This window comes from Notolepis coatsorum (assembly GCF_963971535.1).
Source record: "Notolepis coatsorum genome assembly, chromosome: 18".
NCBI classification, from domain to species: domain Eukaryota; kingdom Metazoa; phylum Chordata; class Actinopteri; order Aulopiformes; family Paralepididae; genus Notolepis; species Notolepis coatsorum.
The window spans coordinates 25,364,579-25,387,140 of NC_140182.1; the positions used below are offsets into that span (position 1 = coordinate 25,364,579).

Below are 22,562 nucleotides of genomic sequence, written 5' to 3' on the forward strand. Positions count from 1 at the left end.
CCATTCACACTTTTTAAGGGTAATAATTGTTTCATTATAAACCAATTGTGTAAAAGTCTATAGAAGAAAAATACTGAGGAGCGGAATATTTACAAATGGACATGAAAAACACAAAAAGTCCACTCACCTCAAGTTCAGCTGTTTCACTCCAAAGATGACAATGTAGGTGAACTCTGACCCCAATTCTGGACATTTAAATACCAAGATATGGGAGACAGGACCCTCTGGTGGTGAAATATAATGAATGTGACAACCCGTGTGACAACGTCCCCCGTTCTCCCCGACATTATGTGATAACTGACTAAATAAAACAACTTGAACTTGAAACCCTTTAGCCACTCCCTCTCAGCACTCTTGTGTTACATGACCACACACTTCCTGAGAAACGAAACTCTTTGTGTGTGTGTGTGTGTGTGTGTGTGTGTGTGTGTGTGTGTGTGTGTGTGTGTGTGTGTGTGTGTGTGTGTGTGTGTGTGTGTGTGTGTGTGTGCGCGTGCTGAAGTGGGCGAGACTTGTACACAACATCGCTATAACCACTGTGAGATCGATGGACAAGTCTCAAACAAATGGACAATGCCTTCCACCGCTAATTCTAATGGACACATAGGTACAGTATACTTACCTCGATATCTATGTAGAAAATTATAGCCACATTCGGCCAAAACCTCTACATGTCATTGAATTGAATGGAGCTGGAGAGGGGAGGGACAGTAGCCCACCGATGCCTAGTTTGATTTCCTCATTCTTGCATTTTTGCACTTTGTACTTTAGTTTGTATATTGTATTACCTGTTACCTATCCACTTCGTGCCTTCCTTTTCTTCTTTTCCCTTCTGGTGCCCAAGTCATTGATATGTTGCAGTCGTTGTTGTGGTCTTGCCTCAGTATGTGTCCTATCATCTTCCATCTTCCATATTGTATAGTCTGTCTGTATAGTGTTTGGCCTTTATTATTTTTTTCCTTTTACTGTATGAAGCACAATCTCACAGGGCTCGTACAGAACAAAGCATTTCACTGTAATGTACGTTATGTGATAACTGACAAAATAAAACAAAACTTGAACTTGAATTTGAAACACTTAAGGGGAGACACTGCAGGTGAATAGGGTAAAAAAGTTAATTAATAGATATCACAATGAAACTTCCCCAGTTGATTACTTATATTAAGACAAGACTTTTTTGTATTACAAGTTTTCTGAAATTGTATGTTTAAATATGCAAATTAGGCATAATCTACTTAAATATGCACTAATTTGCATATAATTCCAGGACAGAAATCTGAACATTGGATAAAGCCATTTTCAAAATGATAGTTTCATTTTGTTGACATATTAGAGCCAAAGGTTATTACAGAGGGGATTTTGGATATCTCTTTTTATCACTCCATAAATCAGAAAATACTCCATTCAGTCCATTTTTATGGTAAAATTCCATATTTCGCCATGTTTTTGGGAATAAATGTGATATAAATCAGGGTATGAATGCGATATCAACAAACCCTTCTGTAAATACCTTCAGAACATAGATATGAATAGAACTGGAAGTTTTGGTGTATGTGAGTGCTACTGAAGTGGAGATTTCTGGCTCAGAGTATGAGGAAAAACTCTTAAAACTAATTTTTGGGAAAACGCATTCAAAGTTCTGTATTGTAAAATGCCATACTTTTTTTTTTAAACAGATATTTACAAACACAATACCTAATCAAACCATTAGTAATAGACAACCTAAACACATGTCTGATAACTCAATAATAATAATAATGATGTTATTGAACTGAACAGAACTACACACAGGCTACAAACAGTGTAGTACAGTGTAGTACCCCCTAATAGGCAAAAAATATTTGAATAGATATCACTATGAAACTTTCCCAATTTGTTATGTACATATAAACTAAGAAAAAATATATTGCAAGTTTTCTGAAATTTATGTTTATATATGCAAATGAGGCACTTCCCCATTAAATATATGCACATTTATGGATGCAATAAGGCAAAATGCTGTAAAATAAACAACTAAATGTGTGTTATTGACGTTTTATTGTCACTAGTTTCATAGAAGCAAAATATAACAAAATCTCAAAATCAACAAAAAAAGTATATTTGACTATTCACCTGCAGTGTCTCGCCTTAAGCCACTCCCTCAGCACTCTTGTGTCACATGACCACACACTTCCTGGGAAACGAAACTCTTCGTCTATATAATACTCCTCCGCTCATACCGCTCAGATCTCACAAAGCAACCATGGAGGAGGAGGAGGAGACCTGCTGCGTCTCCGTGGCTCAGAGACAATTCACCTGTCCCGTCTGCCTGGTTCTAATGAAGGAGCCCGTCACCATATCGTGTGGACATAGCTACTGTATGGGCTGCATCAAACACTGCTGGGATCGCGAGGAGGAGGAGGAGAAGGGGAGTTACAGCTGCCCTCAGTGTAGGCAGACCTTCACCCCCAGGCCCGTGGTGCGTAGGAACCCCATACTGGCTGAAATGGTGGAGAAACTCATCAACACGACAGGTGTGGAACCGACTCCTTCCGTTCTCGAAGAAGCTGGTCCCGGGGAGGTTAAATGCACACTGTGCGTCGGAAGGAAGCGCAAAGCCGACAAGTCATGTCTGGAGTGTCTGTCGTCTTACTGCGTGACTCACTTCAACCGACACGAGGAGTTCCTCATGGGGAAGAGGCACAAGGTGGTGGAGGCCGTGGAGCACCTGGAGGAGAGGATCTGTCCCGAGCACAGCAAGCCGCTGGAGATGTGGTGTCGCACCGACCAGACCTGTATCTGTCCTCTGTGTATTATAGACCAACACAAAGGACACGACATCATTTCGGCAGCTGAGGCAAAGACCGAGAAAGGGGTAGGTATAGTTACACCGGTTCCTGACAGGCAGCGAGCGAGCGAACTGGAGACGAAATCGCGCGCGACACTGTCCTGATATGACGCGGGTCACGCGGCGCTTGTCCGAGTGTGTCTGAGATGGGATAGGCGGACGCAGATCTGCGCAGGTTTTACTACGGCCTCGCCAAGCGCGTTGCATGACGGTTAGAATGTTGTCCGATTTGCTCTGAAAATATGACGAGGCGAGGCGCGGAACTCCCGCGGGAGCGAGCCGCGCGCAGCATTCAGAGCGAGGCTCCACAGTACCTCTCAGCCGGCTGCTCCCGGCTGGGAAGCGACTTGCTACGGTCGCGCAAAGCGCCTATTGGCTCAGAAAAGTTGTCAGTCACCAGCCATGTGACAGCCAGGGAGTTATGAGACGTTTGATTTTATTGAAAACATTATTATGTTATGCGTTATCAACTTATCATCATATCATCATGTATGATAGAAAGTGGTGCGCTCAGCCGAGCGTACCACGGGTATTGCACTACCCCCCCTGCAGGTTCTATACAACAAGAGGTGCAAATCCAGAGCCTGCAGGATAATGAAAGACCCTCACCACCCCAATAACAGCCTGTTTCAGCTGCTGAGGTCAGGCAGACGCCTGCAAATCCCAGCTACAGTACTAGGACAGAGCGGCTTAGGCTCAGCTTCTTCCCCCAGGCCATCAGAGCCATGAACAATGTACATTGAGTGCTCAGAACATTGAACTGTCCACACACAAGCACACATGAACACACACACGACACGCACACTGTGCACGCTCACACACGAGCAGCCACTTAACACTTTAACATGAGCGGGCACACACTCATGTCGCACACACGCACACTTATGGCCAAAGGAAAGGACACTTTAAATTAGAATAACAGGAACAGTGTATTGCACTACCAAAGCTAACTAGCATGTCACACATGCGCTGTAAATAACTATGTACAGATACCGAGATGTCACTCCATGTTACCTGCTATCTGTTACTGCACAATGTTGTTTCTTCTTTTGATTCTATTATATGTACCACTGTATTGCACATCGTTGCGGGCAAGACCACCCGCATTTCATTGTATACCTGTATGCCGTGACAATTAAAACTCTTGACTTGACTTGACTTGATAAACTTCAAGCTGTCAGACACACACACACACACACACATACAGCAGTGTGTTGTGTGTGCGTGCGGCCAGGAGCGCGCAACAAGATGGTATACATTATGGTATATGAATAGTATATTCCACTGTAGCAGTATATGGTGTGCTGTACATTTGAATCTGATCTAATTTTGCACACGGCCATCGCATTATAATGAGCTGGACAGGTGTGTAATGTGTGTGTGGTGACGTGAAAGCGTATCTGCCGCGCGAGACTAGGCGAGAGGCTCTCGTGAAATCGGCAGTGTCCGCCCTCTTAACTCCTCCCCAGTGGTGCGTTATTGAAATCATCTGGGGTGACACGCACCACGTGCACGCGCGCTCCCGGCGCGTGCGCGCGCTCCCGCGAATGCGCATTTAATGTCCCCTCGCTTGGGCACAGACTAAAGACAGTGCCTAATTGCCTCTACGAATGGAATGTAACACGTCTTCACAACAAGGTTAGGTGTGAATGTGTCTGAGAACGTATTTAACACACCTGACGACCGGAGCTATTGATATGCAAATAGCGAGTGAGGTCCCACACCGTGCTACCCCGTCCCAAGAACAACGCATGCCTGCTCCTCCCCCGGCTTCACTCGGCTACTCTCGTCTACTAGTCGAGGCAAACCGAAATCCATCTTGAACAAGCCTGTGTGTGTGTGTTCCCTGGAAGCACACGGGGAAGCAGCCTGCGATTCTCGACCAATAAAAAGTGTTTAGGGGCGGGACTCAGCCGCGTAATCGCTCAACTAGACTAGAGACACAGCGAGCGAATATTTGAGGGGGGAGCGACATCGCCGCTCAGTTCGCTGTCGCTCGCGGTAGGTCAGGATAGTCTGATTGAAACGAATACATTTGAATCATTTTCGCAATCACGAGCGACAGCGAACTGAGCAGCGATGTCGTCCACCCCTCAGATATTCGCTCGCTGTGTCTCTAGTTGAGCGATTACGCGGCCGAGTCCCGCCCCTAAACACTTTTTATTGGTCAAGAATCGCAGGCTGCTTTCCCCCCCGTGTGCTTCCAGGTAAACACACACAGACACACTCGGACACGCGCCGCGTCATATCAGGACAGTGTCGCGCGCGATTTAATCTCCAGTTCGCTCGCTCGCTGCCTGTCAGGAACCGGTGTTAGGCTACTATCTGCAGAGTTTAGATGGGTTAAAGAGTTTTTTTTCCAAAATGATAATGAAAAATCCCCTTTAATGCAATCCAGGATCAGACGGATCGCACTGCATTTGAGAGTTTTTCAAAATATAAAGTATAGTGAACTACACGTCACGGTGACCAATTGCAGCCACTCTTATTGTCTGGGACCAAATACGGCCACGCCCCACTCCCAGCAAAAAGTGGGAATCTCTAGAATGGGTTTGGGGCGGCGCTGTATACGGAAGTAGCTCTCAAGGTGACGATTAGACAACACTTTTTTGTTGTCAGTAGATGGCAGCATTGGTTTAAAATTAAAGGCTGAAAATGTTGAGAACTACAACACTGCATTTCCCAAGAGCGTTAGCACAGGTCGCAGGTCACTGGGATGGGTCTATATTCTCCGACGTGATCTGAACAGCGTTAAACTATTACTGCAACCTCGGTATAGCGACCGCGAATGGCCAACTAATTATCTTAACAAAAGTGCGCTGGTAGCATTACATATGTTGTCTAAAGGGGGACATATGGTACAATTTAAGATTCTAATGATAATCGGCATATAAAGGACAAGATAAAGCATCGTTAATTTGTAAGAAACCTCAATGAAAACGGCGCAGGGTGCTATTGTTATGAAAATGTGATAGAATCCTATAAAAATGTGGACGCACTTGGCCTACGTTCCGTTACATTGCATTGTGATTTACTTTAATAATTTACTACTGAATGCAGTATACATACAGTATACAAGGGCAGAATAATACAAGTAATCAAAATGGCATTATGTATAGCATCCTAATGAAAGAAAAAATAAGATGCACATACACAAATCTGTTTTTGATCATGTGATGTATTAGGTTCGGGGTTGAACCTCTTTGATTGTCGTTGTTATTGTGACGTCACCAGGAAGGCGACACACACACGAGTTGAACATGACAGACGTGAGCGACATGAATGGATGCAGATATACGAACGAGTCAATAAAGGAATCTTATTGAACCTCGGGTTAAGCCTTGTCAATATAACAGATCACTTGTTTTTTTAAAGTTTTTTTATCCTTACAATTGTTGCGGTGCATTTCTGTTAAATGTAAGTAAGTAAGTAAGTATTTATAAAGCACCTTTCATGTCATGTAGCTCAAACTGCTGTACACAAACATAGGCATATATAACGATAAAAGCAATAAAGTCACAGTGATCAGTTAAGATCAATGTTTAAAAAAAATATATAATAATAATAACGTAAAAATGAAAACAGTCATTTGCTGACCAGTTTGGGAGAACAGGTCCGCACAAACATGTCCGTTCAGTAGCAACCGGAAGTAGGAAATGCACTAAACCAATGCACTTGTACAGTACGTAGCAGCGTTGGCTCTCATAACGTCAGTTAGCCAGCAGCTCCGGGTACAGCAGGTAGCAACGTTAGCTCTCATAACGTTAGACAGTTAGCAGCTCCGGGTAAAAATAAAGCATCACATTAATAAGACTAATAAAAGTACGGCAATAGGCAAAGTACAGTAAAATAACATTTCAGTAAAAGATCAATACATAAAAAATATAAACATAATAATAAAAACATTTCAATAAGATACTCGCTTTCCCTAAGGCATGGTACACTATTTGTAAGCTCGACTGTATAGGTACGTTTTTAATTTTCCTTTAAAAATGTGTATGGAGCTGGCGTTTCTGATGTGTGTTGGTAGTGTGTTCCATAGTTTTGGGGCATAGTTGGCAAATGCCATACTTCCTATCCTCTTTTGGTTTCTGGGTGTGTCTAGTAAACCTGTAGTGGATGACCGTAGCATTCTTGCGGGCAGATAACTAACTAGGGAATTTGCTATGTATATTGGGCCTTGCTCATTAAGAGCTTTATATGTCAGGAAAAGGACCTTAAAATCAATTCTATGAGTTATTGGAAGCCAGTGCAGAGTGGCTAGGACTGGAGTGATATGTTCTCTTCTCTTTGTATGAGTTAGTAATCGAGCTGCAGAGTTTTGGATAAGCTGAAGCTTCCCAATGGTTGCTTTGGGAAGACCAGTGAACAGTGCATTACAATAGTCAAGCCGGCTTGAGACAAAAGCATGAATCAGTGTCTCTGTATCCTTTTTATTTACGAAAGGTCTTACTTTCGCTATGTTTCTTAGGTGGAAGAATGACGTTTTCATGGCCTTATTAATATGAGACTTAAAGGTCAGGTCTGAGTCCAAGATGACACCTAGGCTTGTAACCTCAGTTTTTACATAGGATGACAGACTCCCCAGGTTTTCACACAGCACTTCCCTTTTCGCTTTTGGGCCGATCAATAGGATTTCGGTCTTGTTTTCGTTTAATTTTAGGAAGTTATTGTTCATCCACTTGTTTATTGCTAACAGACAGTTTGTAATGGACTGTATGGCTGTAGTGTTATTTGGTTCTGCGGAGATATATAGTTGTGTATCATCAGCATAACTATGGAAGCATACATTGTGGTCTCGAATGATGTCCCCGAGGGGCAGCATTTATAGTGAGAAGAGTAATGGACCAAGGCAGCTTCCTTGTGCAACTCCAAAGTTGCTGTCATGTTTCTCGGATACATTGTCTCCAAGCTTAACATAGAACCTTCTCCCCTTAATGTATGTTATGAGCCAATTTAGTACATGATCGGAAAAGCCAACCAGTCTTTCAAGACGACTGATCAGGATATTATGGTCAATCGTATCGAACGCTGCACTAAGGTCCAATAGGACAAGAATTGAGACTTTGCCAGCATCGGAGTTTAGCTTGAGATCGCTAACTATTTTAGTAAGGGCAGTTTCAGTGCTGTGATTTGTTCTGAAACCTGATTGTAATTCCTCCATGATGTTATTATCTTTGAGAAAGGAGTTTATTTGTACTGAGACTATCTTTTCTAATATCTTGCTGATAAATGGAAGGTTCGATATTGGCCTATAGCTTTTTAGTTCGTTTACATCTAAGTTTGTTTTCTTTAGTAGTGGTTTTACTACAGCCGTTTTAAATGCATCTGGAAAAGTGCCTGTTTGAAGCGACATATTTATGATTTCAAGGACATGATTTGAGACACTATCGAACACCCGCTTGAGAAATGCTGTTGGTATAGGATCAAGGCAGGAGGTGGCGGAATTACACTCCGAGACAATCTTACAGAGGTCAGGTAATGTAATACATGTGAATTCCCCCATAGTTATCTCAGGTGGGTTTCCACTCACAGCCAGATCTATATCAGAGGCAATGCTTGCTCTAATCAATGATATTTTTTCATTAAAGAAAACTGCGAACTCTTCACATTTTGTGGCTGATTGCTGCGGTATATGGGGGGGTGGCATGTTAATGAGCCAGTCGATGGTGGAAAAAAGTACCCTGGAGTTACCCATATTTTCTGAGATCATTTTGGAAAAATATTACTTTCTCGCAAGTTGTATTGCCTTTATTGTATGCGCCCATGGCGTCTTTGTATAAATTAAAGTGAGCTGTGAGTTTGAATTTCCTCCATTTTCGCTCGGCTATCCTACATTTTCTCTTGTTATCTTTAACATTGGTTTTATTTAACCATGGAGAGATTCTATCAGTTTTTACCTTTTTAACCTTCAGAGGGGCGACAGTATCTAACACTGTTGACAAGGTGCTGTGGAAGTGCATCTGATTTAAGGAGGATTCACTGCATTGGTCATATGATTTCATCATACTAGAGAATTTTGCTTCAGCTCTAGCGTCCAGAAGCCTTCTGTGAACTAGGAATTCGCTTCTGGTCTTATGTAATATTAGACTTGTACCGTAGAACACACAGTAATGGTCAGAAATTGGAATTTGTTTTACTGATACATTCTCAATGTTTAGCCCTGTTGTTATTAGTAGGTCCAGAGTGTTGCCATGTTGGTGGGTGGCCTCGTGAACATGTTGCATCAGTCCAAAACTGTCCAGTAGGTTCAGAAACTCGCAACCCCTGGGGTCATCCTTTTTGTTGATATGAATGTTTAGATCTCCATTAAGAATGATTCTATCATACCTGGTAATGCAGATCGATATGAGTTCTGAAAATTACTAAAATACTAAAAACATACAATGTACACCATTTTTTACTATGAGTTCATTTATCAGAAATTATTTTTGTTTCAGCGCTCTAACCTTGAACAGTGCTAGTTTTAGCTGTACGGGTTCTGTAGTGGGGCGTGAGACAGTCTGTGGTTGAACACTGATATTGATGAGGTTTGATTTACATATGGGACGTGATAATGAGTAATTGATTAGTCTTCTGGTGGTCAGAACCGGGATGACACTCAACGTGTTTCTTTGTAGTTTAGGCTGCTTCTGTATATAATCTACAGAGCTACTGTAGATAGGCTTAGTTGTCAGGCCAGTGATGCTACACATTGTATGACATTATGCTTTAGCACATTTACCCCCGATATGTTTGGATGGATGCCATCGGGTCTGTAATGGTCTTTCCTGGACCAGAGCAGATCAAAGTTATATAGCAAAGTCCTGTAGCAGTACAATAGGCCTGCAGCCACTGGTGCAACCAGAACAGACGGCTAAATCGTTCAGATCCACGACCTATGGATGGAATGGGGCCGGACACAATGCATATTTTGCCCAGGCTCTCAATAGTGAGTATGAGTGATTCAAAGTCAGATTGGAGTTTAGTGGATTGTCTAGCCATTATGTCATTTGCTCCGATATGAATGATAACGGTGTGGGCGGAGGGATATCTGTCGATGATTTCAGGAGTACACTCTAGTAAGTCAGTAACCTTTAAACCGGAAAAACTATGTAATGCCGTGTGGTATTTGCAAAAACCTGGTGATGGAATCTCCGATGAGTAGGATCTCTGGCTGTTCATGGATGCATCCCCCGTCGTAGATGGCCAGGTTTCTATGGTGAAAAGCCACGGGAGTAGCGTCTGTATTGCTGGCGGAGGTAGACTGTTTGTCGGGCAGCAGCGCCGTGTGGAGGGGCTCGTTCACAGCGGCATTTCCATCGATAACACTCGCCGTTTGAATGACCGTACTGGCATGGGCTGCAGAGCACCGCAGGCGAGGACGTTTCATCCTCGGGGAGTCAGACCCATCACCCGAGCCTGGGGAGTTTGGCGATGCGAGAGCACATATGGCAGAGCGCTTTCTGCTCTGGGGCGCAGCTCTACTTCCATGGCCGAGCCGTGAGCTGGAGAGGGCCATCCTGGCAGCTTCGCTTGGAGCCTGGCTAGTAGCTAGCATCGGAAAGTAGGGATGTCCGATATTATCGGCCGATATCGGCAGTAAAATGTGATATCGGAAAATATCGGTATCGGTTTAAAAAAAGAAAAAAACAATAACAATATTTGTTATATATATATCCAGTGAAATGATTAGTTACCTGAAATTATTCCGTTTTTTGGGGTGGGAAACCCTGCATATATCAGTATCGGTTGATATCGGTATCGGAAATTAAGAGTTGGACAATATCGGAATATCGGTATCTGTAAAAAAGCCAATATCGAGCATCCCTATCGGAAAGTCATTGAGCAAGGCTACAGCACTAGCAGCAGGAGACTGAAGCGAGGGAGAGCCCAGGAGGCCGGGATCATTACACAGAGGATTGAATCGGTTGGATAGTTGAGGTGAATCAACGGGATCGTAGAGAGGAAGGGAGAGCTTCCTTCGGCCCCTCACCACTGTCGCCCAGGAGGGACTACTGGAGCGGCCCGCGTCCGCTTGCTCCATGCTAGCCAGCCTGGACATGAGTGCCGTTTGACGCTTGAGAAGATCCATTACTAGCATCTCAATGGACTTCAGTTCCGTTCGTATTTCTGCGACATCCGACGTCGGAGCCATTTCCTCGGGAGAGTTAAACACTGTGAGTACTGTAGCGTGTAGCTGTAGCTATGGTAACAACAAGCTTCGATAGCTTAGGTCACGTCCAGTAAAAAGTCACATAAAACCAATAAATCCAACAGCATAAACGATAAGAGCAAAAGTCACAGTGATCAGTTAAGATCAATGGTTAAAAAATGGTAAAGAAAGAAAACAAAAACGTAGAAAGAAAACAGTCTAAAGTTTGAAAGTTTGGGAGGTCCGCAAAAACACGTCCGTTCAGCAGCAACCGGAAGTGGGAAGGCCTGTTATTTTGCTTTATCAATCCCAGACCCACCTCTCTCGTGGGATTACAGTCATCCTGAAACTATCCAGATTTTTTGCTTTGAACTTTGAAAGAAAACCTAAGCATTTACTGTAATATTGATTTAAATGCAGGATTGGATATCGCATCCAAATCCAAAATGTTAGGATCAGTATACAATCAGACTTTCTTTTTTTCACGGTTTTGGCTGTGTACTCCAGCACATTGGACTTGAAATTGAACAATTGAGCTTGAATTTTAGGGTGTTTTCACTAGGAATGTCCCGATAGCATTTTTTTGCTTCCGATCCTGATCATGTGATTTTGAGTATCTGCCCATACCGATTTTTCCCGATCCGATCTTTTGGCAATGCATTAACTCATTCAGCGCCAGGCATTAGACGGGTTCGTTGTAGCTAGGCCACGCTTTAAAGATAGGAGTGCGTCACCTTGTTTGTAGAGCTATATCTATATTCTATATTATAGCTATGGGGACAATACTATGGTCATTTGACAGTGACTTTCTTCCGTCCAAGATGCAAAAAAGAGAATTTTTTTCCATGCATACGTTCAAGCGTTATCCCGTGGTGAATATACATAAGTATAATTTCAGAGTGGTCTGGGGTAATTCCCGAAAGGCTGACTTATAGCGTTATACGTGAATTCTACTATAAGCGTTGGCGTTTCTTGCCTGGACACGCTACTATTCCCAAATCAAATGTATATAATAGGTGTAAACTGTGTTAATATGTACCTCAGTTGCGTGTGAGTAAATGAACACACTTGGGTATATCAAACCGTAGGTTTATGAAACATCTAGTTGTGACGTGACGGTGAGAACAGGTTCATAGTAGGGAGGCAGTTTGTACGCAGTCGCACTCGCGGTACGGTGGCCCGTAGTAGCCAATAGTCAAACTGGATAATCATTCAGCCAATGATCTACATCCTTTCCCTTTAGCTCAAATCTCGTATAACAAAATACTGTATCACTAGGTGAATGTTAACATCACAGAACATTTCTTTTACTTTGAATTCTACAATTTCCAGTAAACAATTAAATGAAGATACTCTTAGACAAACTTAAAACTATCCATCTGTAGACAAAGGTGGACGAGTATATCACTTTGAGAAGTAGTGCATTCATAAAACTTGGAATCACCATAAGTGCATAAGTGGAACAACTTAGTGCAAATAATATTGACACATTGGCATAGCATTCTACATTAACCATGTTATACACATTAGTTTTCTTTACTCATTTAAAAAAATATATAATTCAATACAATCTACTGCATATACTTGGGGTTTGGCTTGCAGATGCGGCCTGCACGCGTTGTATATTGTGTGTTACTGTTCTCAGCTGGGAAGCGTGCTGGGTGTGTCGGCCGGGGAGAGTGTGTGTGTTGCATGTTGTTTGGCCCTGGTGATAGTGGCGTGTAGGGTGCATTGTTCACTGTAGAGGAGCCGGTGTTCTGGGAGTCTGGGTCCTCTGCGTGGAACCGTGGTGGTGGTGGTTCTGTGACAGGAAGGATGTGACGGCGATTCCTCCTGTATGTCTTCCCGTTGGACTGGATGACGTAGGAGCGCGGCTCTTTGCTCTTCTCCTTCACAGTCCCAAGTCGGTCGTATCCTTTCGGGGTCTGCATACGGTCCACCTGTCCCTCTGTTAAAGGCGGTAGTGGGCGACTTGACTTGTCGAAGTGGTGCTTCAGAGTGAGCCTTCTGTTGAGGAGCTGGGCGCTGACTCGCCGGGCATCCTTGGGGGCTGGTTCCAGTAGTTTGCTACACACTGGAATGGCTGCGCGTGTCTGCCGTGACATCAGACGTTCAGCAGGGGAGCCTAGTGTTGAGTCACGGGGGACGTTCCTGAGGTTCAGGAGATTGAAAAAAAACATCGGTTCCATCTCTATGAGATTTCTCCATCAGTTGCTTGGCACTTCTGACCGCCCTCTCTGCGAGCCCATTAGACTGTGGGAACTCTGGGCTGCTGGTGGTATGTACAAAATCCCATTGTTTGGCAAAGTCCTTGAAACTCTGACTGGTGTATTGTCTAGCATTGTCAGAGAAGAGGGTGTGCGGTGAGCCGTGGACTGAAAAATTTCTTTTCAACTTAGATATCACAGCCAATGATGTCAGGCTGTGGAGAAGGTCGATTTCGTACTAGCCAGAATACGAATCTACTAGCACTTGGTAGTGTTTACCATGCCATTCAAACATGTCTGTGGCAACTGTAGACCATGGGAGGTCTGGAACTGATTGAAGTTTCAGAGGTTCATTTTGCTGGTGGGACTTGGTGCTGTTGCACATTGCACATGAGAGCAGCTCTTCAGCGATGTCAGTTGACATTGCCGGCCAGAATATGATGCCTCTGGCTCTGCGCTTTGTGGCTTCAACACCTGGGTGTCCTTTGTGCACGATGTTGATGTACTCTCTGTGCAGAGACTGGGGGATGACTGTATTGTGGCCTTTCATGATTGATGATTCCATCCTCCACTGCGAGTTCGTCTCTGTAAGGGAAGAAGGGAACGACAGCAGGCTGGAGCTGGCTTTCTCTGTTGGGCCATCCTCTCTGAATGACCACGCTGAGGGTCTGTAACATCTCATCCTCTGCTGTGTGCTTTCTGAGTTATTCTAGGTGAGCGGTAAAGATGCAACTCACCCAGGGCACGAAATTAACTTTTTGACTCACCGGCCAGTGGCGGGTAGATGAGAAAAATCTACCCGCCAAGCATATTTCGTACCAGCCACCTTTTTAATTTTTTTTTAATAAAATATATATATTATATAATCATACTTGTTATCTGCGAGGCATCGCCACCTCGCTGTCTGCAATACAGCTCCACTGTCTGTGTGTATACTCAAGTGGCCTCCAGCTCCAGCAAGGATTCTCCGGCGCTGCAGCTGGACCCTAAACTCTACATTCAGCATGCAATGATTCTCCTGCGCTGCAGCTGGACCCTATTCAGCAGCCCTCATGCGATGTAAGCTAGGGGCTCGAATACGCATGTTGTATGACATTGATGTCAGGAGCTATCTGTAGCTACTGCTGGATGGCGTTGGGACAACGCCTCAGTGAACTATTTAGTTTACTGGGACATTTCGTAGTGACTAGTGAGCTAACGTGGGCTAACGTGAGCTACCTAACCAACGGAGGTATTATGCACTGGACTATTGCTGGAGCATTTGTTGATGTCGGGAGCTATCGGTAGCTAGCCGGCTGGATAACGTTACACAATGCCTCATGTATTAAACTAAGTGAATAGTTGACTGGGTCATTTTGTAACGGTAGCTAACGTTATCTCACGAAGGTCCCACTGACTAGACTAACGTCACGGTGACTGTCCGAGGCAATAGCCTCTGTTTACATACAGAAACAGGTGCGGAAGGGGTAGGAGCAGCAGTGCTCCTGTGCTGAGACAGCGAGTGAGAACTCCGCTAAGAATTGGATCATGATCTTCGGTTTTCACATGACTATTTGATTGCCCGCCACATGGCGGACAGACCTCTCAGTGGCAGTTGCCAAACGTAAAAACTGACCGCCAATGGCGCTTGGCGGGCTCTAGTTTCGCCCCCTTACTCACCGACACAACCTCATAAGCACCGTTTTCAGCAGGGCTCTGGGTGACATGTTTGTTTGGAGCTCTGGAGAGGGTGTCAGCCAGGTACATGTACTTGCTCTTTTTGTACATTAGGTACTGATGTCGTAGCTCTGTAGACGGAGTAGCATTCTCTGAAGACGGCCTGGGGCTGTGTGAATGGGCTTTTTTATGATCGTCACCAGAGGTTGGTGGTCTGTTTCCACGATTGTGGGCTTTCCATATACATAGTCCTTGAATTTTGTGCAGGCAAACACGACGGCTAGAAGCTCTCTTTCTATTTGGGCTTACCTTGTCTCATTATCTGTGAGGGTACGCGACGCAAATGCTACTGGCCTGCCACTTTGCATGCATGCTGCTCCGAGTCCATAGCATGACGCGTCACATGTGAGTGTGACTGGCTCCTTGACGTTGTAGTATATCAACACTGGTGGGCTGGATAGGCACGACTTGAGGCGCTCAAATGCCTCCTGGTGCTGCTGGTACCAGCACCACGCCGTCTCCTTGTGGGTCAGCTTCCTCAGTGGCACTGCTATGTCACTGAAGCTGGGGATGTACTTTGCCAGGTAGTTTACCATCCCTAGGAAACGCTGTAGTGAAGTGATATCTGTGGGGACTGGCATCTCAGTTATAGCTGCTGTTTTAGGGGTCTGCTTTCAGGCCTTCGCTCGTGAAGATGTGGCCTACATAACCTACTTGGTCTAGGCGAAACCTGCACTTTGCTGAGTTTAGCCTGAGGTTGACCTCTCACCCGATCAAGCACTTTTCTCAGGTTGGCATTAGGGATGCCCCGATCACGTTTTTTGCCACCGATACCGATCACCGATCGTCGTGAGCCATATCGGCCGATACCGATCCGATACCGATCGTTTTTGATTAAAAAGAAATTAAAATTTATTTTATATAAAGTTTTTTTTTTTTTTTTTTTTTTTTTATAAAATATATATATATTATATAATTAGACTTGTACTTGTATTATCTGCGAGACATCGCCACCACGCAACAAGCTCCACTGTCTGTGTGTACTCTAGTAGCCTCCAGCTACGGCCAGGATTATCCGGAGCTGCACCTGGACCTATACTCGAGTAGCCTCGAGCAGAGCTACGGCCAGGATTCTCCGGCGCTGCACCTGGACCCTATTGGCATAACGTTACTTAACTGTGCTCAGCAAGCCCTCAGCTCGAATACGCATCAAATCAGTGTTATAAGACATTGATATCAGGAGCTATCTGTAGCTACTGCTAGCCGGATATATAACGTTAATACAACGCCTCAGTGAATTATTTAGTGGGACATTTCGTTTTGAACGGTGAACTAACTTGCGCTAACGTGAGCTAACAGGTAGCATACACGTCTCTACTAGACTTTGTGGAGCGTTTGTTGATGTCAGGAGCTATCGGTAGCTGGCCGACTAGATGTTATAAGACATTGATAAGACATTGATATAAGACATTGATATCAGGAGCTATCTGTAGCTACTGCTAGCCGGCTAGATGACGTTAAGACAACTATTTAGTTCAATCGGACATTTCATTTTGAACGGTGAACTAACGTCAGCTAACGCAAGCTAACGGAGATATCAACATGGACCACTAGACTTCTGGGGCATTTGTTGATATCCGGAGCTATCAGTAGCTAGCCGGCTAAATACCGTTAGACAATGCCTACTAAAAGTGAATAGTTGACTGGGTAATTTTGTTTAAACAGTAACGATAGCTAGGTAGCTAACGTTAGCTCAGGTCGAATGCACTATCTAGACTCAGCAGAGGAGGTCCGCCTCCTCTGTGTTTACAAACTCTACACGGGTACGGGCGGGGCTAGGGAGGAGGAGCAGTTTGCAGGTCCTGTGCGTCTGAGACAAGCGAGTGAGATATCCACTTGATCAGTTTCCGCGATCGGCGAATATGACTAATTATCGGAATTCCCCGATCACATATTTATACTGATTATCGGCCGATAACGATCGGTGGCCGATCGATCGGGGCATCCCTAGTTGGCATCGTGTTCAGCCATTCCGCGGCCTCCGATGATGATGATGTCATCTACTATCACGGAGCATGGTAAGCCTGTGAACAGCTGTTCCATGGAGCCAGGGAGCTAAATTAACTTTTTGACTCACCGGCCAGTGGCGGGTAGATGGGAAGAGTCTACCCGCCAAGCATATTTCTTACCTGCCAAAAGATTTTTGATTAAAAAAAATATATATATATATTTTATATAAAAATTTTTTTTTTAAATAAAATATATATTATATAATCATACTTGTAGTTGTATTATCTGCGAGTCATCGCCAGATAAGTCAAAATGCTTGCTATCTGCAAACAGCTCCACTGTCTGTGTATACTTGAGTAGCCTCCAGCTCCAGCAAGGATTCTCCGGCCCTGCAGCTAGACCCTATATTCAGCTAGACCCTACATTCAGCATGCAAGGATTCTCCGGCGATGCAGCTGGACCCTATTTATAACGTTACGGTTCTTTTGTCAAATCACATTCAACATGCCCTCAGCTAGAATACGCATTCAATCAATGTTATAAGACATTGATATCAGGAGCTATCTGTAGCTACTGCTAGCCCGGTAGATAACGTTAAGACAATTTAGTTTACTGGGACAGATAGATCTAACGTGAGCTAGCTAAGCTAGCTAACGAGGGAACGGAGGTATTATGCACTCGAGTCGACTATTGCTGAAGCATTTGTTGATATCAGCAGCTATCAGTAGCTAGCCAGCTAGATACCGTTAGACAATGCCTCGTCATGTATTAAACTAAAAGTGAATAGTTGACTGGGTCATTGTTTAAACAGTAACGGTATAGCTCATGGAGGTCCGCTCTTCTACTAGAGCAGACTGCCTGTGTTGACATGAGCACTGCGAGCAGAAGCCCTTAGCCAATAGTATCCCGCTGCAGGGCTGGGCGGATATGACTCGTTGCCACGTTTTTTTTTCAAAATAAGAGTATCATATGAACCTAATTGTTGCTAACTGCCGGAGCCATCGATATTATGACTGGAGATGCGCTTGGGGCGGAAATGAGACCCGCACAGATTTTCAAAATAAGAGTATCGTTATGAACTTGATTAATTACACGCCACACGGCGGGCAGCCCTCTAAGTGTCAAGCGCCAAAGGTAAAAACTGAGCGTTTTTGAGGGCTTTAGTTTCGGTCCCTGCATGGAGCGCTGAAACACCTTGCTTGTGGAGTTGATGCCAAAAGGCATTCTTTGAAATTTGTAGCGCCCGAACGGCGTGCTGAATGTGGTCAGCACTGAGGATTTCTCGTCCAGACGTATTTGCCAGAATGAGTTCTTGGCGTCCAGGACGGAAAACACTGTTGCTCCCGACATCTGTGCTGCTACCTCTTCAACACTACGCATGGGGTGATGGGGCCTCTTCAACGCTGTGTTGAGGTCCTTTGGATTGATGCACAGTCTGATTTCTTGTTTGTCTTTCTTGTGTGCTGCCACCATAGATGAAACCCAGTCTGTGGGCTCAGAGACAGGTGTTATGACACCTATGCTTTGCATGCGGTCCAATTCCGCTTTAACCCTCTGCGGGATGCGGTGGGCTGGTCGGACCACAGGCTGTATGCTGGGATCCAGCGTCATGGAATATGTAACTGGGAGTTCTCCAAGCTCATCACTGAACACATCTTTATAATGTGTTAGAATCTGTGTTTTGAAATCTGTGTTATTCTCCATGGTGACTTGGTGGACGTCTAGGCTGATTTGAACAATCCCCATGTCCATACATGCACGAAAACCTAGTAGTGGTTGCACATCTCTGTCCACTATGAAGAAAGGCAGTGTGTGTTGCTGCTCCTTTAAACAGCACGATAGTGTGACCAGACCTTTGGTCTCTATTTTAGTGCCTCCGTAAGCAACAAGGTTTGCAGTTTTCTTCTGCTGCACAAATTGCTCTCCATTAGTCACTCTTTTGAAAGTCTCTATTGACATAACATTACATTTAGCTCTAGGGATGCACCGATATGAAAATTTGCTACCGATACCGATTGTTCAACTAACACAATCGGCCGATACCGATACCGATATTTGTGGCAAATTTAAAATATCAAGAAATAGCACTATCTCTCTCCCAGTATGTTCTGCAGGGCTGCAGCTAGATACTAGTTCTCCCAGTATGGTCTACCGGCTGGGCTGCAGCTGGATACTATTGTCTCAACCAATGAAGTTTTGATTGCACCCGCCTCTGCTGTTACCACCAATCAGCAAGCGCGTATACATTTTTTACTTCCGCTTTTGTCCGCCATTGATTTTGACGAGAGCTTTTCTACAACAACAACAATGGCGGCGCGGCCGACGTTTAGCTTTTAGCTCCGCAGGATGACTTAAACGAGACATATTGATTTTACTGCAACAAATGTTATAATAAAACAAAGCCTTTCTATACATTTGTCTGATTGAAAACTTTATTAACAGATTGCAGAATGGGTAGTTGGGTATGGAATGAGCAACGGAATGGAACTGAGCTATGAACGGAGTAATGCCTTGCTTACTTGCTATGTTCGGGTAAATAATAGGGATGCACGATATAAATTTTTTGACACCGATACCAATAACTTTATGCTCCTCAAGCCGATACCGATACCGATAACCGATATTTATTGTATAAAAATTTATTTATAAGCTCCGACGTCATCGGTACTGCGATCGGTACTCGAGAAATTATGGAGTTTTTTTTTTGAGGAATTTAAACGTCGCAAACTAATCTTGTTGGCCGTTGTCTATCTCTCCTGCCTCTGTCTCCTTCTGTGTACACGGGGAGCGGGCTGCCTGCTCTCTCCTCTCTTCCCCTCCCACACACACACACACACTCACTCACTCACACACACACACACACTCACTCACACGGGTGCTGCGCTGGAGTACAGACAGCTCTGCTCTCATAATGGCGGACAGAACGAAATGTTAAAGTCTGGGTCTATTTTACTAAAGTCGATGCTGACAACGCTCGTTGCCACAAGTGCAACAAGACATTTGCCAGTAATGTATAAGTGCTGGTACTTGTCAATGTGGCTGGCGGGGAGATAACGTTAGCTCAGAGTAGAGTAATGGCTGACAATCCGGAGGTAAATAAATAGGGATGCCCCGATCACGTTTTTTGCCACCGATACCGATCACCGATCGTCTTGAGCCATATCGGCCGATACCGATCCGATACAGATCGTTTTTGATTAATAAAAAATAAATTAATTTTTTTTTTTTTTTTATAAAATATATATATTATATAATTAGACTTGTACTTGTAGTTGTATTATCTGCGAGACAACGCCACCACGCAACAAGTCAAAATGCTCGCTATCTCCACTGTCTGTGTGTATACTCTGCTTTGATCAAATCACATTCGGCTCTGCAGATATTGTAGTAAAATCCCACAGACTTCCTACAATAATTTGAGGTTATTGTAGCACAATACAATGAGATTGATTATCTGGACGGAGGAGGAAAGATTCATACTTGATAGAATGGTTGGTCTCCTCATCTGGCTTAATGCAGATGAAGAATAAAACGTGTACGCCAGACAAACCAGAATTGTAGTTCAACTCAGCTGATTTATTTGATCAGAGCCAGGAGTCCAAGGTGAATAGAAGGTTGACTTCTACATACAACAGATGATCAGAGAATATTTAACAGCTGTCTGTTGTACAGAAATATCACAATCAGGTTTGCATCTCAAACCTCAATACTGCACATCAAACAGTCACTTGGTTAACATAATTTGAACATACATGGTTTACTGTACACATTATACATGAGTAAATCTGGTCTACAGATCAGGGATCTGTACATTACTCTAATCTATAAACAACCATTTGGTGTTTCCCATGATTTTACTCACGTAAAATGCAATCAGCTCACAGTTGTTTCTGGGTGGTTTCGAAGCGGTGGGGGAGCCCCCAGACCCCCTTTTGGTGGTTCCGGCCTGAGAGCTCCTGAATAACCCTATGTAGGGCCTTATATCCTATCATTTCTAGCCAATAATACATATGGCTGGTCCAATCCAGCGGCGTCTTCTTGTGGGGGTGTCCGGTGGGCGCTGGCAGCCCCTCCCTCTGGGTTTCTCTGGGGGGAGGCTGGCTGCCCCCCCCCTTTGATCTCCCGTGTGGATCTTGACTCAATACCCAGAGGGGGACGCTAGTGGCCCCCGTCAGTGTCTTCCTGATTGGGTCTGTCCCTACAGAAATCTCCTCTTAAATGAATAATATATAACTTTAACATTCCTTCTATATGACTATAGATGTCTAATATCATCCAAGTACAGTCAGTGCTTTCTAAGACTGATACCAGACATCATATGATACCTTTTGATACTAAACAGTTGATTAATAGATTACTTTGTCTGTGAGTTAGTGTCCATGCTTCAACAAGTCTAAACTGGTCTGCCTTGTGGTCAACCCAGCTTTCTCTGATCAGCATTTACATATAGTCAGTTCGAGAAGGTGTCGTTTGTTCTCTAATTTAGTCATTGCTTGAGTGGGGGTTGAAATAACTGTTGCAGCTGTTATCTGATGCAGCTGTCTCAACTGACAGTTGAGACTGTTTCGCCACTGAGTCCACTCTGCTATTGAAAGGTACATCTGGCTTTATATTTATGGTTCTCCAATTTATTCACACATATTAATTATGAAATTCCAAGGCAATATTACCACATTTCCCCACTTTGACAATTCTCATTGTCACATACTGTATATTGACTTGATTTTCTATACATACTAACCATACAATATAATAATAAAAATCATTTTTTCTTCAAATTTCTCAATTTTTCTTTTTTCTCATATTTTTTCTTTTTCATTATTCTTTGGTACATATCATCAATTAGTTTCTTCTTGTCTTCTTCTTTTCTCCCCCACATTCCCCTGACTATGGCCCCCTCCCGGGGAATCCTGGTGACCCCTTCATCCAGATCCCCAATTAAACTATTCTGCCTTTAATGAAACAGTGTTTACCACCTACTATCATCAGGCTTTGTTCCTCTGGGCTCACAGCCAGAGGCTTATTTGTTGAAAACAATTAAAACAATGTAATCTAAACATTACACATTAAAGTAAAACACAATTTTTTAAAATTATGGTATCCGTTGACATGATCTGTGGAGACACAGAGATTATTCTTCATTCTTTCATACATTTTGCTTCTCCTCTCCTGTTAATTCCTTTTCCAAGTCAGCCCAATCACATTTTGCATAATCAACCCAGTTGGTCTTCTCACCTCTCCCCCCTTTTATGAACATCCCTATGGACATAAACCTTACCACCTCTGCGCACAGACGGACAGGGAGGGCGGAGCCCCACGCAAGGGAAAAATTTTTTCCACCACGTCGGCCATAACCTACACCTTACTTTTTACTCTACCTATGTGTATGTGTTTAGTTTAGTACTCTTGCGTTGTGTCATAATCTATATCAGTCGTTACCGTTCAGTCACTTCCCGTCCAACACACCAATCAATCACACAGAGGCCCTTGTTCAACGCTTTGGTTGCACAGTCTCCGACCGTTTTCGCCCCCCCCCCCTCCACCCCATGTCGGCCAGCCTCAGCTGAAGCCACTGTTTTTAGGCCTGGACCTCGTCATATTCTGTCCCATGACTGTATTTCCATGGATCTACAGACGAACGACTCCGTCAGTCTGGAGGTATGTCTCAACCTCCGGCCTTTGTATTCGGGGCTTATATTGAAGGAGGGGTAGAGTCCCAAGCGACCTC

General features: G+C 44.0%; 1 protein-coding gene across 1 annotated transcript in view; it reads left to right on the forward strand.

The window, feature by feature from the left end:
• Window positions 1-561: 561 nt before the first annotated feature.
• Window positions 562-22,562, forward strand: part of LOC311245280 (E3 ubiquitin-protein ligase TRIM47-like) — a gene marked incomplete at its 3' end in the record, with an annotated part of 55,929 nt that continues 33,928 nt past the window's right edge. Inside the window, exons 1-2 of the mRNA XM_084335116.1 lie at window positions 562-607; window positions 2,227-2,854. Of these exons, the coding sequence (XP_084191242.1) occupies window positions 2,243-2,854 (612 nt within the window). The 5' untranslated portion in view covers window positions 562-607; window positions 2,227-2,242. The remainder of the gene's footprint in view (window positions 608-2,226; window positions 2,855-22,562) is intronic.